Source organism: Cetorhinus maximus, chromosome 8 (assembly GCF_964194155.1).
Source record: "Cetorhinus maximus chromosome 8, sCetMax3.hap1.1, whole genome shotgun sequence".
In the NCBI taxonomy this organism is placed as follows: Eukaryota; Metazoa; Chordata; class Chondrichthyes; order Lamniformes; family Cetorhinidae; genus Cetorhinus; species Cetorhinus maximus.
In genome coordinates this window covers 79,765,992-79,784,420 of record NC_135886.1, presented here as the reverse complement: position 1 = coordinate 79,784,420, position 18,429 = coordinate 79,765,992, and the positions used below count along the sequence as shown (strand labels likewise).

Sequence of the window (18,429 nt, the reverse complement as noted above, 5' to 3'; positions counted from 1 at the left end):
AAAGAGTAAGTAAAGCTAGTGTTGGCCCTCTATAGAGTGAGTCTGGAGAATTTATATTGGAAAACAAGGAAATGACAGAGGTGTTGAACAGCTATTTTGTATCTGTCTTCACTGTGGAAGACTTAGAAAAGTTCCCAAAGATACTTAAAAATCAAGAGGTAAAGGGGAGTGAGGAACTTAAAATAATCACCATCACCAGAGAAAACGTACAGGAAAGAATGTTAGATCAAAAGGCTGACAAGTCCCCAGGACCAGATGGCCTGCATCCAAGATCTTAAAGGCTGCAGAGATAGTAAAGGCATTGATTACAATCTTCCAAAGTTGCTTAAATTCTGGCAGGGTCCAAGCAGATTGGAAAATAGCAAATGGAGCATGTTTATTCAAGAAAAGAGGGAAACAAAGGCCAGTTGGAGAAATTGCTAGAATCCATTATTAAGGAAAATCATAATGGGATCAGGCAGATTCAGCATGGGTCTGTGAAAGGGAAATTTCGTTTAACTAATTTATTGGAGGTTTTTGAGGAAAAAGCAAGCAAGGTGGATAAAGGGGAACCTGTGGATGTGGTATACTTGGATTTCCAAATGGCATTTGATAAGGTGCCACATCAAGAGTAACATCACAAAATAAGAGCTCATGATGTAGGGGGTAACATATTAGCATGGATAAAGGATTGGTTAGCTAACAGGAAGCAGAGTGTAGGGATAAATGGGTCTTTTTCAAGTTGGCAAGCTGTAACTAGTGGAATGCTGCAGGGATCAATGCTGGGGCCTGAAATATTTTCAATCTCTATCAATGACTTAGATGAAGGGACTGAATGTATGGTGGCTAAGTTTGACAATGATACCAAGATAGGTAGGAAAATGTCAAGAGAAGGTAGAGAATCTGCAAAGTGATATAGCTAGGTTAAGTGAGTGGGCAAAAATTTGGCAGATGGAGTATTTGGAAAAATGTGAACTTGTCCACTTGTCCAGGAAGGATAGAAAAGCAGTATACTATTTAAATGGAGAGAGATTGCAAAACTTGGTGGTACAGTGGGATCTAGGTGTCCTGGTTTATAAATCACAAAATGTTAGTTTGCAGGTACGTCGTGTGATTAGGAGGGCAAATGGAATGTTGGTGTTTATTGGAATGGAAGTGGAATGTAATATTAGGGAAATTTTAGTGCAGCTGTACAGGGCCTTGGTGAAACCATATCTGGAGTACTGTGTGCAGTTTTGGTCTTCTTATTTGAAAAAGGATATAACTACACGAGAAGCAGTTCAGAGAAGGTTCACTCAAATCATTCTTGGGATGAAGGCCTTATCTTTTGAAGGTTGGGCCTAAACCCATTGGAGTTTAGAAGAATGAGAGGTGATATTGAAACATATAAGACCCTGAGGGGACTTGATATAGGGGATTCTGGCAGGATGTTTTCTCTTGTGGGAAGATTAGAACTAGGGGACACAGTTTAAAAATAAGCGGTCTCCCTTTTAAGACGAAGATGAGATATATTTCCTTTCAGGGGGTCATTGTAGGTGGTATTCTCTTCCCCAGAAAGCAATGGAAGCTGGGCCATTGAATTTATTCAAGGCTGAGTTAGATAGATTTTTGAAAGACAATGGAGTTGAGGGTTATCGGGGGGCAAACAGGAAAGTGGAGCTGACGCCACAACCAGATCAGACATGATCTTATTGAATGGCGGAGCAGGCTCAAAGGACTGAATGGCCTACTGCTGCTCCTAAGCCCTATGTTTACCCGAAGCCTCTGCCAATAAAGAACTTAATCTGAGCCAATGCACCTTACCTACTTTTGCGTTCATCCAGCTAAAAATGCAAGAGAAATGCCTGATAAGGAAATAAATTTGAAGAAATCCAGAGATAATACTTGACATTGAACCCCAAAAAATGGCTCGAGAATCTGCATTCTCATATCTAGATTCTAGAATAACCATTAAATAGGTAAATGTTCTTCGTCAGCAGATTCCCCCGTGCTGGTTTCCTGCATTCTAGAAAAATTGTATTGGATGTAAATTGGATTTCTGCTGTGGATCAATTGTTCCAAAATATATTCCAACATTTACAGAGAAAGTGCCACTGGTATGTAACCAAAGGGAAGTGATCATTGAATACTATATTGAAACATACAAATTAGGAGGAGGAGGCAATTTGACCCCTCAAGCCTGCTCTGCCATTCACTAAGATCATAGCTGATCTGATTGTGGCCTCAACTCCACATTCCGCCTACCCCTGATAACCTTTGACTCCCTTGTTAGTCAAGAAAATATCAACCTCTGCCTCAAAAATATTCAATGACCCTGCCTCCAGCGCTCTGAGGAAGAGCGTTTCAAAAGATTCATGACCCTTAGAGGAAAACTTTCTTCTCATCTTCATTTTAAATGGGATACCCCTTATTTTTAAACTGTGCCCCCTAGTTCTAGCCTCTCTAACATCCTCTCAGCATCCACCCTGTCAAGTCCCCTCAGGACCTTATATGTTTCAATAAGATCATCTCTTCTTCTTCTAAACTCCGATGGATACAGCCCCAGCCTGTCCAACCTTTCCTTATAAGATATCAGGTATCCCAGGTATCAGTCGAGTAAACCTTCTCTGAACTGCTTCTAACACGTTTATATCCTTTCTTAAATAAGGAGACCAAAACTGTACAACGCCCTGTACAATTGTAGCAAAACATCCCTACTTCCAAATGCATGAGCTCCACAACTAGAAGTACAAGGGCAACAGATGCATGGGAACACCACTACCTGCAAGTTCCTCTCCAAGCCACTCACCATCCTGACTTGGAAATATATTGCTGTTCCTTCACCGTCGCTGGATCAAAATCCTGGAACTTCCCCCCTAACAGCACTGTGGATGCACCTACGGAACAAATTCCAACAACTTAAAGTTTATATCGCCTTGTCGTAAACAGAGCAGCTGTTCAAATTAAGACTTTCAAAACTTGCCATCAAGGCAGCATTTAACTGAATGTGGCATAGTAAAGCTGAAGTCAATGAGATTCAAGGGTAAACTCTCCACTGGGCCAATTGATGCCCAGCTAAAATAGGCCAAACCAGAAGAAACTCTTTATTTTCCTTAACTGTACGGCCCATTGCAAGCCACACCAGTGCCAGACAATGACCATTTCCAACAAGAGGGTGTAACCCCCACCCCTTTACATTCAACAGCATTAAATGCTGCCTTGATGTCAAGGGCAGTTACTCTCACCTCACCCCTAGAATTCAGCTCCTTTGTCCATGTTTTGACTATATTGAGGTCTGGAGCCTAGAAGTTCTGGTAGAACCCAAGTTGAGCATTGGTGAGCAAGTTATTGGTGAGTGAGTGCTGATCGACATTACAGTCAATGACAGCTTCAATCACTAGCTGATGATCAAAATTAGGCTCACTTGGCGTTAATTGGCCAGTTTGGATTCGTCCTGCAATTTTCCACATTGTCGGATAGAAACCAGTGTTGTAGCTGTGCTGGAACAGCTTGACTAGGAGCACAATTTGTTCTGGAGTGCAAGTCTTCAGCACTATGTCCTGGATGTCATCCAGGTCCATAGCCTTTGCTTTGTCCATTGGGCTCAGACGCTTCTTGATATAGAGAATGAATTGAATTGGCTGAAGACTGGCATAGTAATGCTAGGGGACCCCAGAAGGAGACCGAGGAGGATCATCTACAAGTCACTTCTAGCCTTATCTTATGCACTGATGTGCTAGGCTCCCCCGTCAAGGATAGAAATAACCGTGGAGCCTCCTTCTCCGATTAGTTGTTTAAATGTCCACCACCATTTATGACTGCATGTGACAGGACTGTAGACTGATCAATTGGTTGTGGGATTGTTCAGCTCTGGTTATAGCATATTTCTTCCATTGCTTCACCTAAAGCAGTTCAAGAAGGCAGCTCACCACTACCTTCTCAAGGGCAATGAGAGATGGGCAATAAATGCTGCCCTAGCCAGTGACACACACATCCCATGAATGAATTTTTAAAAAATTCCTGTGTTGTAGCATCACTAGAATCGCATCTCATGCTGGGTCATAAGTAAACAGATTGTGATTGATTACAATTCTGCTGCTGCTAATGGCCCACAGTGCTGTTAGATCATTCTCATTTAGCACGGTGGTAGTGCCAAACAACACGATGAAGAGTGTTCTCAGTGTGAAGATGGAACTTCATCTCCACGAGGATTGTGTGCTGGTCACAACTACCAATACCGTCATGGACAGATGCATCTGTGACAGAGAGAGAAAGCCAAGTAGGTTTTTTCCCTCTTGTTGGTCCTTCCAGTCTGGCAGCCTGTCCTTCAGGATGTTGTCAGCTGGGACAGTAGTGGTGTTATCAAGTCACCGTGGTGACAGATATTGAGTATATTCTGCACCCATGCTGCTGTCAGTGGTTTTTCCAAGCGGTGTTCAACATGGAGGAGAACTGATTCATCAGCTGAGGCAGGGCAGAGGTGGTAATAAGGAGGCTTCCTTGCCCATGATGCCATGAGATTTCCTGGGGTCCGGAGTCAATGTTCAGCATCCCCAGGGCCATTCCCTCTGATCGTATACCACTGTTCCACCATCTTGCCATTAGGAGAGGACATTCCCAGGGATGATAGTGGAGTCTGGGATGTTGACTGAAAGGTGGGATTCTGAGAGTATGACTATGAATTCTTGATTAATCTTTGGGAAAGCTCTCCCAATTTTAATACATCTCGGATATTAGTGAGGAGGACTTTGCAAGGTTGACTGGGCTTCCTTTGTCGTGTCCTGCCTAGGTCAATACTGGGTGGTCAGTCCTTTTTCTGTAGCAGTTTCATATAACTGAGTGGCTTGCTAAGCCATTTCAGAGGACATTTCGGTCAACCACATTGCTGTAGGTCTGGAGTCATACATATGTCAGGTTAGGTAAGGATGCCAGATTTCCTCCCCTAAAGGACATCAGTGAAACAAATTAGTTTTTATGACAATCTAATAGTTTCATGGTGTCCATTACTGATACCAGCTTTTTATTCCGTAATTCATTTAATTGAATTTAAATTCCCTAGCTGCTGTGGTGTGATTTGAACTTGGGTCTCTGGATTACTAGCCTAGTAGCATAATCACTACGCGACCATACTATGTATCCATAGTATCCTGTAGATTAGGAAATAATATCTACCTCATTCTCTCATTTGCCCTCATCCACTTTTCCCAACTCCCTTTCCCTGATCACCAGCCAGAAGTATCCTGATGGTAAAGGGGTAGATTTAGCCATATGGCTGAGTACGCTAATATTCCATAGTATTCAGTCTAAAGCAGGGTACTAGAGGGTAACCGCTATAAATGGAGTAGCACTCCTCCATAAGTCACTGTCTGTGGGTGAATGTTATGACGTGGCAGATGATGTGTGCCAGGTGGACCAAATCCACAAAGGAAACTGGTCACACTATCACAACAGTTTTGCAATTTGTATTTATTACGAGATGTGTGCACTGAATTCAGAAGTAATAAGTCCACCAAGACCTTTAGAGATTTTAAAAATTAAATTAAAATATTTATTAACAAGATAAAAGATTTCAAGTACATACATAAGACTACAATTACTACTATAATAACTCCTAAAATTCCTAATTAACCGGACACCTAGTTACACTTTAAGGCAACGGTCCAAAATAGATTTTAGATTTAAAACTGACTCAGCAAATTAACACAATACCCTGGACAGTGGAATTCTAACTGTCTTTTTTCCAGCTTCCATTTCGTTAGATAGCAGACTTATGTACAAATGCTGGAGGCTTCATTAAGGCTATTTCACACACTCCTTTTAGATCTTGCGTGGCCGTCTGACACATAACCTTTCATTCTCCTTTATATACGATTCTCTCTTTTTAATATGTAAATTCTGTTGTTCAATATGTCTTTGAAACTGTATCTTCCACATAACATAAAACTTTAGTGTTGCCAATATATTACCAGTAACCATTGGGAAAAATAAACACATTCCTTAGCCTTGCTTATCTGCCTAGTTGTAAACAGGCTAAGATCCCTTTGAAATCCAAATGTCCCTTCATTTATCTAAAAATGCAAATTCCCTTCACACCTTACATGCTAAGCCAGCATCCATGTTTACTCATTAACATGTCAAACACCTAGCTTCTTTTGATGATTTAAAGTTTGCAGTCTGCTTGACTACAAAATGTAATCAAATCTCACACAGACCCAACTAAACTTACACCCATAAATCTACTTCACAATAAACCATAAAAATATTATGAAAATTATATGTTGGTTTCATGACAGCAAAGCAATTAATGTGAAAAATTGGAGAAAAAAATCTCTATAAAATGCCTTTTATTGATAACATGCCGCAGGTTGTTCATTACAATACCCATAACACAAGCTTTTAGCCCATGTACAAATGCAGCAAGATCTGGACCATATTTAGGCTTGGGCGACAAGTGGCAAGTAACATTTGCGCCACACAAGTGTCAGGCAGTGACCAACCCCAACAAGAGAGAAGCTAACCATTGCACCTTGGCATTCAGTGGCATTACCATCGCTAAATACCCCACTATCAACATCCTGGGGGTTACCATTGACCAGAAACTGAACTGGACTAGCCATATAAATACTGTGGCTACAAGAGCAGGTCAGAGGCTAGGAATCCTGCAACGAGTAACTCACCTCCCAACTCCCCAAAGCCCTTCCACCATCTACAAGGCACAAGTCAGGACTGTGATGGAATACTCTCCACTTGCCTGGATGAGTACAGCTCCAACAACACTCAAGAAGCTTGACACCATCCGGGACAAAGCAGCCCGCTTGATTGACCCCCCTTCCACAAACATTCACTTCCTCCACCACCGACGAACAGTGGCCGCAGTGTGTACCATCTACAAGATGCACTGCAGAAACTCACCAAGGCTCCTTAGGCAGCACCTTCCAAACCCACGACCACTACCATCTGGAAGAACAAGGGCAGCAGACACATGGGGCAGAACTTTGCCCTTGGTGGAGGTACTTGGCGGGGGTGGTCGGGAAGCCGACCACCGCCTGTAATCGGCTCCGCACTGCAATTTTACGCGGGTGGGCCAATTAAGGCCCATCCAGCGAGGAATGCGAGTGGCAGCGCTAAGCGCTGCCTGTGCGGGCGGGGGGGGGGAGGAGGGCAAGCGGGCGCGAACTTCGCGCATGCGTGCAAAAGCGTTTCAATCTCCCTGAGGCACGGAGCTGCCTCAGGGAGATGAAGTGCTGTTTATAAAAACTAATGAACAAAATAAAAATGTCATAAAACATGTCCCCTCATGTGAGTCTGTCACATGAACAGCGATATGTTTTTAATTCAAGTGTAAAATTTTAATTTTATTTTTATTTGCTTTAGGAAACTCCATCCCCCGTGGATGAGGTTTCCACAAAATGCAAAGGCCGCTTGGCCTTTTCGCCTGCTTGCCAACCATTAGGTTGAATGGGCAATGAAAAATTCAGCACGATTGTTAACTTAATGACCTTTTAATTGTCGGCGGGCGCGCTGCTGGTTCCGGTGTGTGCTCGCTGACCGAACTATCGCAAGAGTGCACGTTGATGTCAGCCCTCGGGCGTGTCAGGCACACGCCCGCATGCTGAGTGAAAAACCCTGCCCGTGGGAACACCACCACCAGGAAGTTCCACACCAAATCACTTACCATCCTGACTTGGAAATATGTCACTGTTCTTTCAACGTCGCTGGGTCAAAATTCTGGAACTCCTTCCCTAACTGCACTGTGGGTATACCTACACCACAAGGACTGCAGCAGTTCAAGAAGTCAGCTCACCGTCACCATCTTCTCAAGGGCAATTAGGGATAGGCAATAAATGCTGGCCTAGCCTGTGACGCCTGCTAAACAAATTTAAAAAAATCTCCCAATGATCATGGATTGAAGAAAATCAAAGATTTCACTTGAAATTCAAAACATTATTTCCAGCTTGCCCTTCAACAGATTATGGGAAATGAGTTGGGGTGGGGGGTGGGGGGTGGGGCAGGGGGTAATGGAGAGAAAGTAAGAGGAAATGTAATCAAAAACAGCTATTGATAGAGCTGCTTCAAAAATCCGGGTAGATCCAGGGTTCAATGCCTGGTCAGTGCTGATCTCAGCAAGAGGACAACTAATCAAAGGGTCTATCCCTAATTGTTTTCTGTACACCCCTACTGGAAATATGTTTCTTTCAGGATCAGGCTTAACTGCGATGTCCCCATAGTCAAACAACTCATTTAAAAACACACGAGAAGTGTAAAGTGGTTCATTTTGGTAGGAAAAATTAGGAGAGGCAATATGAATTATAGGCACAATTTGAAAAGGAGTGCAGGAACAGAGACATCCAGGCATCTATGTACATAAATCTTTGAAGGTGACAGGACAAACTGAGAAGGTTGTTCAAAAACCATACGGGATCCTTGGCTTTATTAATAGAGACATACAGTACAAAAACAAGGAAACAAGACTTTTATCAAACACACTTGAGTCAGTCCCAGGGATGAGAGACTTCAGTTATGTGGAGAGAACGTAGAGTCTGAGGCTGTTCTCCTTGAAGAGCAGATTAAGAAGACACTTGATGCAGGTATTCAAAATCATAAATGATTTTGATTGAGTAAATGAGAAACTCTTTCCAGCCACAGAAGGATCGGTAACAAGGACATTGATTTAAGGTGACTGTCAAAAAACCCGAGGCGACATGAGGGGAAAAAAAATTATACAGTGAGTTATAATGTCATACTGTCTGAAAGAGTTGTGAAAGCAGATTCAATAATAACTTTCAAAAGGGAACTGGCAAATGCTTAAAGGGAAATAAACTATGGCGCTATGGGGAAAGAGCAGTGGAGTGGAACTAATGGATAGTTTTACCAAGGAGCCTCCTTCTGTGCTGCATAATTCAATAAATAATAGCCACATTAGCAAAGTACAAGGGGGTGCCTGGCACTCATGAAACCACAACCTAGAAAAGAGACAACATCTTAATGAGAGCTGGGCCGGGGTGCAGAACTCGCAGAGAAAGTTAACAAGGTGTGGCGAGGTGGGGGAAGGCTTCCATGTTCATCAAGCTTGTTCCTTCCAGTTGTAACACATAGTACACTATTGCTCTACCCTGTCCATTTCTGGTGAAAGGCTTTAAGGTTTCCGCCTTCCCACTCCCAAATTATTATATTTCGAAGAATCCTAGAATACATATAAAATAAAACTTGCATGCAACATTATGGTTTTTTTTTTGCTATATTTTTTGAGTGAATCTTCTGTACTACAAACTGTAAATTCTGCCTGCCTCTCCTGTGGGCTGAGAAGTATACAGGGTAAGTGTTTCATCACATTACCTTTCCAGGTATGTTTGTGCATGTCCTATATTTTGAGAAGCATTGTTCTGTACCTGGATAACCGGACTGGATGTGACATAGCCACAATGAGTTTTTGTTTTGAAAATGCCAAGATGAACATAAACCCTGACCCATGCCACTGACTCCACCCCCTTCCTTGGCCACTGTCTGAGGCTGAACCACTCTGTACACACCCTTAGCGTCCTGTTTAACCTCGAGTTAAGATTCTGACTCCTCATTCTTTACATCACAAGGACCATCTACTTCTACTTTTGTACCATTGTCAGTCTCCATCCTTATCTCAGCCCATCAGCTACTGAAATTCTCATTCCTGCTCTTGCCATTTATAGATTTAACTATTCTGATCCATTTCTGGCTAGCCTCCCATTCTCCACCCTCAAAATTTCAGCTCATCCAAAACTTTGTTTCTGGAATCCTAGCCCAGACCAAGTACTGATTACCTGGGGCCCGTCTTACAATTTACATTGGCTTATGGGCCCTCAATGCTTCAAATTTAAAACTTTCATCTTTGTCTAAATATCTCCATGGCCTTGCTCCTTTTTTTTGTAACCTCTTCCCTTCCAAACTCCCAGTTCCTCAGACTACAGTCTTTTGTGCATCTTCTCACCCTTCACTCTACCATTGGTGATTGTGCTTTCAGCCAGAGACCCCAGATTCTTGAATTTCCTCTCTGCTTTTTCTCCTTTTAAAGCCCTCTTTAAACTCCCAGCTTTCACTGTGCTTTTAGTCACCCGTGTATCTTTCTGTAGCTTGGTATCCATTTTTCCATTCTTTGTCAGTCATCTTTGTCATCCTTTGTCAGAAACCTTTGGATGTTTCTCTTTGTTGAAGACATTATATAAATGCAAGTTTTTGAAATTCGGAAAGAAACATGCTTCCATTCAAAATTGATGGAATATTCAGCATACTTTTAATTTTAAAAAAATGATTGTTTGCAATGTCACAGACCTCTGCCTATAAAAAAACATCTTTGAGTGCAACAGTACAGAGGAAGAAACCTGGACCAAAACCAGAAATTAATGAAGAACAAAAGCAGGAAATACGAGAAGCATTTGACCTGTTTGACACAGATGGCGCTGGATCTATTGATGTCAAAGAATTAAAGGTATTGGCTGCTCTAGCAGTTAAACTGTGCATCTAATCCTTTTTCAGGATGTTGATGTTCTTTTGAAAGATGATCTTGACGTAACTAGAAAATCCAGTGCTCACACCAATAAGCAGGTCATTTTTATGTAATAACACTCCACTTGATTGCTGTCTGTAATAACCATTCTTCTGTTTCCAGTGATGCCCAAACTTTTCTTAAATTGTTCCTCACGATTACTGAATATCAGTATTGTGTTGCACCTGGGAAACTTGTAAATCAAGCGGAAGCTGGATAAGTACAAGAGAAAGTGTAGGAACATAGGAGCAGGAGTAGGCCATTCAGCCCATCGAGCCTGCTCCACCATTCAATATGATCATGACTGATCATCCACTTCAATGCCTTTTTCCTACACTATCCACATCCCTTTATGCCATTGTTATTTAGAAATCTGTTAATCTCTGCTTTAAACATACTCAATGACTAAGCTTTCACAGCCCTCTGGGGTAGAGAATTCCAAAGATTCACACGCTCGGAATTAAAAAAATTCTCCTCATCTTGGTCCTAAGTGGCTTTCCCCTTATTTTGAACTTGTGCCCCCTGGTTCTAGACTCCCCAACCAGGGGAATCATCTTACCTACATCTACCCTGTCTATCCCTTTAAGCATTTTGTAGGTTTCAATGAGATCACCTCTCATTCATCGAATCTTTAAAGAATACAGGCCTAGTTTCCCCAATCTCTCTTTGCAGGACAGTCCTGCCATCCCGGGAACAAGTCTGGTGAAACTTCGTTGCACTTTCTATGGCAATAATATCCTTCCTAAGTTAAGGGAACTAAAACTGCACACAGTACTCTGGCTGTCTAACCAAGGCTCTATACAATTGATGCAAGATTTTACCACCCCTATACTCAAATCCACTTGCAATATGGGCTAACATACCATTAGCCTTCCTAATTGCTTGTTGCACCTGCATGTAAGCTTTCAGTGAATTATTGATGAGGTCACCCAGGTCCCTTCTTACATCTACATTTTATAATCTCTCACCATTTAAGAAATACTTTGCACATCTGTCCCTCCTACTAAAGCGGATAACCCCACATTAAAGGAGGGTATCTTGATTTGGTTAAATGGAGAGGCTCATGTGGAGAAGAAACACTAGTATGAATCTGTTGGGCTGAACTGTGCTGTAAATACTTTGTAATTTGTACCAGGGTTTAAATTTGCTTACTGCTTCTGTACAAATGTTAATTTACAGATGAACATTTCATATGTGTTGAGCTTTTTCGAACACATGTACAGAATAATGCTGAACTGAACACCTCATATTACTTCAGCAGTATAACATTACCAGCTCTACACCTATTCTTGAGCTACACAAATGAGTCACGTGACTTCTAGGTTTGTTCCTAACTATGTTCAATCACAAGAACCTGAGTTTTCTTGGTTACTTGTTCATAGTTTTTCTTATAAGTAAAAAGATGTTTTAATGTTTCAATTTGCTTAATGGGGTTTCTCAAGCCAAGTGGATTCAATCAGCCATTGTTTTCAACAATCAATTGACCACAGCAAGTATATAACTTTTTTCAATTTAATTTCTTTTTCAGGTTGCAATGAGAGCTTTGGGATTTGAACCCAAGAAAGAAGAAATAAAGAAGATGATTGCAGAAATTGATAAGGAAGGCACTGGGAAGATTGACTTTAATGAATTCTTGGCTGTCATTACACAAAAGATGGTAATTTTTAAAGCAAAAAGACTTTGTTGCATTTGTTCCTTTAAAAAAAATCAATTAAAGGAGCTAAACATCTGGTCTGTAGACAAAAACAGAAAAAGCTGGAAAAACTCAGCAGGTCTAACAGCATCTGTGAAGAGAAAAACGGAATTAATGTTTCGAGTCTGTATGATTCGACGGACTTGAAACATTATCTGTTTTTCTCTCCACAGATGCTATTAGACCAGCTGAGTTTTTCCAGGTTTTTCTGTTTTTGTTTCAGATTTCCAGCATCCGCAGTATTTTGCTTTTATCTGGCCTGTAGAACTGGATTTTGCTTTAGCACTATATGCTGAAAACCTCCCATCTAGGAGGAGTGTAATTTCTTCCTTACTTGCTATCCTTTATTCTCCATAGCCACTGATTAATTAACTCCCGACTCCCCAAAGCCTGTCCACCATCTACAAAGCTCAAGTCAGGAGTGTGATGGAATACTCTTCACTTGCTTGGATGAGTGCAGCTCCAACACTGAAGAAGCTCAACACCATCCAAGAAAAAGCAGCCCTCTTGATTGGCACTCCATCCACCACCTTAAACATTCATTCCCTCCCACCAACACAAAGTGCCAGCTGTGTGTACCATCCACAAGATGCACTGCAGCAACTCATCACGGCTCCTTTGACAGCATCTTCCAAACCCATGACCTCTACCACCTAGGAGGACAAAGGACAGCAGATGCATGGAAACACCACCACTTGAAAATTCTCCTCCAAGACACTCACCATCCTGACTTGGGAATATATCGCCGTTCCTTCACTGTCAGTGGGTCAAAATCCTGGAACTCCCTAACAGCACTGTGGATGTACATACACTACATGGACTGCAGCATTTCAAAAAAGCATCTCATCACCACCACCTTCTCAAGAGCAATTAAGGATGGACAACAAATGCTGGCCTAGCTAACGACTCCCATCCAGGAAAGGACAAAAAAATCCCAGAAGGAATTGTGGAAAGAAGCATGTATAGTGGCTTGTTTAATCCCACCCCATCACTACAGCCTTCACCAAGTTATGGGACATCCTATATAGTAGGATAGGAATGTCAAGTTGCTAGAACTGTGTAGGGTTTGGTGATACACCCAATGTTAGCCTTCATTTATTAAGAAACAAACTGCCTGTAACATTTAGAAGTGCAGTTGAGCTTGTGTGTGTCCACTGCTAATCCCATTTTGAGCAGCATCTTAATATAGTTCTCTGTTGTGTGACAATGCCTGGAAATTATTTCAATATTTAGCAAACTTGTAAACTGAATTTTTGCATTTGGCTGCTTTTTCAGGCTGAGAAAGATACAAAGGAGGAAATTCTGAAAGCATTTAGACTGTTTGATGATGATGAAACTGGACGAATCTCATTCAAAAATCTGAAGCGTGTGGCAAAAGAACTTGGAGAAAACCTCACAGATGAAGAGTTGCAGGTGAGCTTGTTGCATATTTTATAAAAGTAATAACTTTCATTTATATAGCACTTTTCACAGCCTCCTTGTCCCAAAGTACTTTACAATCAATTCATTACTTTTTAAGTAAACAGTCACTTTTATGATTGCAAAAACAGTAGCCAATTTGCATACTGCAAGGTCTCACAAAAAAAACACAAGATGAATAACCTGTTGATCTGTTTCGGTGATGTTGGGATGAATGGTGGCCAGTACATATGGCCTACTGTATTTAAGAGAGGGCCACAAAATCTATGTGCACCTGAACAGGCAGGGGGGCCTTGGTTTAATGTCTCGTCTGAAAGATATATTTAAACATTTAAATTTATTTCTGAGGGTTGAAATATTTCAGTTTCTGAAATGTTCTACAGAATAGTCATTGACCAGAAATGTGTTTCTCTCTCCACAGAAACCGCCTGACCCACTGAGTATTTCCAACAATTTCTGCTTTTATTTCAGATTTCCAGCATTTGCAGTATTTTGCTCTTGAGCCACCATTCTGTTTGTTTGCTGTTCATATTATTTAGATAGGGTCTGTAATTCTTTCTCTTCCAATCCCAGCCTTGACCGTGTATTCACCATACCCCCTGACCTTCCCCTCTCCGATGCTGAACGTTCAGTGCTCAGCAAAGGACTTAGTTTCATACCCTTGCGCCCTCATCTCAATGAATTTCGGGCTCGGCACGATGCTGAACTCTTCTTCTGCTGCCTTTGTCTCCGTGCTCACTTCTTTGGGCAGGAGTCCTCTCCCCGTTCAACGGATCCTTTTACCTGCCTCCAATATTCTCCCTCCACCTGGACCCCTCCCTCTGGATTCTTACCTTCTCTTGATCTTTTCATTGAGAACTGTTGGCGTGACATTAGTCATCTCAATTTCTCTGCTCCTCTGATCCACTCTAACCTGTCTCTCTCTGAACTTGCTGCACTCCGTTCTCTCAGGTCCAACCCTGACATCGTCATCAAACCTGCTGACAAGGGTAGTGCTGTAGTTGTCTGGCGCACTGACCTCTACCTCGCAGAGGCTGAGCGTCAACTCGCAGACACTTCCTCCTACCTCCCCCTGGACCATGACCCCACCACTGAACATCAAGCCATTGTTTCCAGGACTGTTACTGACCTCATCTCCTTTGGAGATCTTCCTTCCACAGCTTCCAACCTCATAGTCTCCCAACCTCGGACGGCCCGCTTCTACCTCCGACCCAAAATCCACAAACAGGACTGTCCCAGCAGACCGATCGTGTCAGCCTGTTCCTGCCCCACGGAACTCATTTCTTGCTATCTTGACTCCATTCTCTCTCCCCTTGTCCAGTCCCTTCCCACCTACATCCGTGATTCCTCTGACACCCTACATCATGTCAACAATTTCCAGTTCCCTGGCCCCAACCGCCTCCTCTTCACCATGGACGTCCAATCCCTCTACACCTCCTTCTACACCTCCATCCCCCACCGGGATGGTCTGATGGCTCTCCGCTTCTTCCTCGAACAGAGGCTCGAACAATCCCCATCCACCACTACTCTCCTCCGTCTGGCTGAACTTGTTCTCACACTGAACAATTTCTCCTTAAACTCCTCTCACTTCCTCCAAATAAAAGGTGTGGCTATGGGTACCCGCATGGGCCCCAGTTATGCCTGTCTCTTTATAGGGTATGTGGAACATTTCTTGTTCCAGTCCTACTCCGGCCCCCTCCCACAACTCTTTCTCCGGTACATCAATGATTGCTTCGGTGCTGCTTCATGCTCTCGTCTGGACCCGGAAAAATTTATTCATTTTGCTTCCAATTTCCACCCCTCCATCTTTTTCACACGGTCCATCTCTGACAGTTCCCTTCCCTTCCTTGACGTCTCTGTCTCAATTTCTGGTGATAGACTGTCCACCAATATTCATTACAAGCCTACCAACTCCCACAGCTACCTCGACTAGAGCTCCTCACACCCCGCTTCCTGTAAGGACTCCATCCCATTCTCTCAGTTCCTTCGCCTCCGTTGCATCTGTTCTGATGATGCCACTTTCAAAACCAGTTCCTCTGACATGTCTTCCTTCTTCCTTAACTGAGGTTTTCCACCCACAGTGGTTGACAGGGCCCTCAACCGTGTCCAGCCCATCTCCCCCGCATCCGCCCTCATACCTTCCTCTCCCTCCCAGAACCATGATAGGGTCCCCCTTGTCCTCACTTATCACCTCACCAGCCTCCTCATTCAAAGGATCATCCTCCGCCATTTCCGCCAACTCCAGCATGATACCACCACCAAACACATCTTTCGTTCACCCCCTTGGCGGCATTCCGCAGGGATCGTTCTCTCCAGGACACCCTGCTCCACTCCTCCATCACCCCCTACACCTCAACCCCCTCCCACAGCACTTTCCCATGCAACCGCAGAAGGTGCAACACCTGCCCCTTTATTTCCCCTCTCCTCACCGTCCAAGGGCCCAAACACTCCTTTCAAGTGAAGCAGCATTTCACTTGCACTTCCCTCAATTTAGTCTACTGCATTCGTTGCTCCCAATGCAGTTTCCTCTACATTGGAGAGACCAAACGCAGACTGGGTGACCGCTTTGCAGAACACCTTCGGTCTGTCCGCAAGCATGACCCAGACCTCCCTGTCGCTTGCCATTTCAACACTCCACCCTGCTCTCATGCCCACATGTCCATCCTTGGCCTGCTGCATTGTTCCAGTGAAGCTCAATGCAAACTGGAGGAACAGCACCTCATCTTCCGACTAGGCACTTTACAACCTTCTGGACTGAATATTGAGTTCAACAATTTTAGATCATGAACTCTCTCCTCCATCCCCACCCCCTTTCCGATCCCCCCCTTTTTTTCCAATAATTTATATAGATTTTTCTTTTCCCACCCATTTCCATTATTTTTAAATGTATTTCCATCCATTGTTTTATCTCTACCTTTTAGCCTGTTTCGATCCCTTCCCTTCACCCCACCCCACCCTCACTAGGGCTATCTGTATCTTGCTTATCCTGCTTTCTACCCTTAATTAGCACATTCCTTAGATAATATCACCACCTTCAACACCTCTTTGACCTTTTGTCTATGACATCTTTTGGCTACCTCCACCTATCATTGGCCCTCTATCCAGCTCTACCTGTCACACCCCCCCTTAAACCAGCTCATATTTCACCTCTTTTCTATTTTTATTTAGTTCTGTTGAAGAGTCATACGGACTCGAAACGTTAACTGTGTTCCTCTCCGCAGATGCTGCCAGACCTGCTGAGTTTTTCCAGGTATTTTTATTTTTGTTCTGTAATTCTTTCCATAGCTTTATACAAAAAATAAATCAAAAAAGATAATGGAATATTAGCCTTCATAACTAGAGAGCTAGAATATAATAAAGTAGAAGAGATATTGCCACAGCTATTCAAAACCCTGGTTAGATCATATCCAGAATAATGTGTATTCTGGATATGTGTTCTGGGCATCAGAAAAGACATATTGGTCTTGGATGGAATACAGTGCAGATTCATCAGAATGTTACCAGGTCTCCAAGAGTTAGATTATGAGAGATTATATAAACTAGGTTTGTTTTCCCTGGAATATGGAGTACAGATTAAGGTTAAGAACTAATATATACCCACATTGATGTGGCTTAGTTTCCCAGTGTCCCCTCACATGCATGTTTTGCTGCCACTCAGAACCCAAGCCCATTAATTTTGTTTTCCCTCTGTCCTCTTATTTTCATGCTTCCTTTTGCTCTACCTTCAAAAACCCCTATTCTTCAGTACACATTGCCTTGCTAGGGTGCTATGTAAACATTTGTTGTCCTTTGATTTGTTTGAGGTGTTTAGGAATTTGGAAGAAAACCTGGTAGGGGAATCTAAGACATGGGGACAAGGTGAGTGAAATTAGGAAACACTTCTTCATACAAATGGCAGTGGAAATTGTGGAACTCTCTCCCAGAAAAAAACAGTAGACCAATTAATAATTTTAAATTGAAGAGCGATAGATTTTTTGATAGAGCTGGGTATTAAAGGATATTGGACCAAGGCAGGTAGGTGGAGTTAAGAAATTGATCAGCTGTGAACTCATTGGCCAGGATTTTCCCCTTGGCGATTTGGGAGCGGAACCCCCGACATCATCCCAATCCATTTAAATTTTCAGGAAGGTGGGCGGACAGCGAAATCAGCTGTCCGCCCGCCGACCTGTCAATGGCCAATTGAGGCCATTGACAGGCTAATTAAAGTAATTAAAGACCTGCCCGGCCAATCTTAAGGCTGGCGGGCAGGCCCGGAGCCCCAGCGGGCTTCTGATTGTTCATGAAACTTCATCCACTGGCGGGATGAAGTTTCAGGTCCGTTTTGTAAAAAATTAATAAAGTTTATGTGTTCTTTATTAACATGTCCCATCTCGTGTGACATTGTCACATGAGGGGACATGTTAATAATTTTGTAATGTTTCTATTTTTAAAGTTTTTTCCATTGTCAGTATTCTCCCTGAGACAGGACCTCAGGGAGAAGTGCACTCTTTCGCGCGCATGCGTGCGAAAGAGTGCACTTTGACAGATGGGCGGGCCTTAATTGGCCCGCCCACTTAAAATGGCGGCGGGCCCCGTTTCAGTGGCGGGGGTCGGCTGGCCACCCGCCACCAAGCCGGTGGGGTCCGCATGCCATTCGAGGGCAAGATTCTGCCCATTGAATGGGGAAACAAACTTGAGGGGCTGAAAGGCCTACTTCTAAGTGTTGTAGAAAATGCAGAAAGCTTTTTTTTTTACAATCAACATAATACATCTGCATGTCACTTCCTCACTCTCAACCACCATCTTTGCAGCTTGCAAAATTTTCAAAATGAGAAAAAAGATTAGACTAAAGAATTCATAT

General features: G+C 42.9%; 2 protein-coding genes across 4 annotated transcripts in view; one reads left to right on the top strand and one right to left on the bottom strand.

Moving 5' to 3' along the window:
* Positions 1 to 18,429, bottom strand: part of nsdhl (NAD(P) dependent 3-beta-hydroxysteroid dehydrogenase NSDHL) — a 63,498-nt gene that overhangs the window by 22,982 nt on the left and 22,087 nt on the right. The window lies entirely within an intron of this gene.
* LOC144683759 (centrin-2) overlaps positions 1 to 18,429 on the top strand; it is a 30,204-nt gene that overhangs the window by 5,071 nt on the left and 6,704 nt on the right. For 2 of the 3 annotated variants that reach the window (XM_078547124.1, XM_078547122.1), the window contains exons 2-4: positions 10,262 to 10,420; positions 12,006 to 12,134; positions 13,446 to 13,583. In XM_078547124.1, coding sequence (XP_078403250.1) covers positions 12,012 to 12,134; positions 13,446 to 13,583 — 261 coding nt within the window. In that variant the 5' untranslated portion in view covers positions 10,262 to 10,420; positions 12,006 to 12,011. Of the gene's footprint in view, positions 1 to 10,261; positions 10,421 to 12,005; positions 12,135 to 13,445; positions 13,584 to 17,392; positions 17,448 to 18,429 lie in introns of all 3 variants that reach the window. The other variant, XM_078547123.1, reaches the window with a different exon arrangement.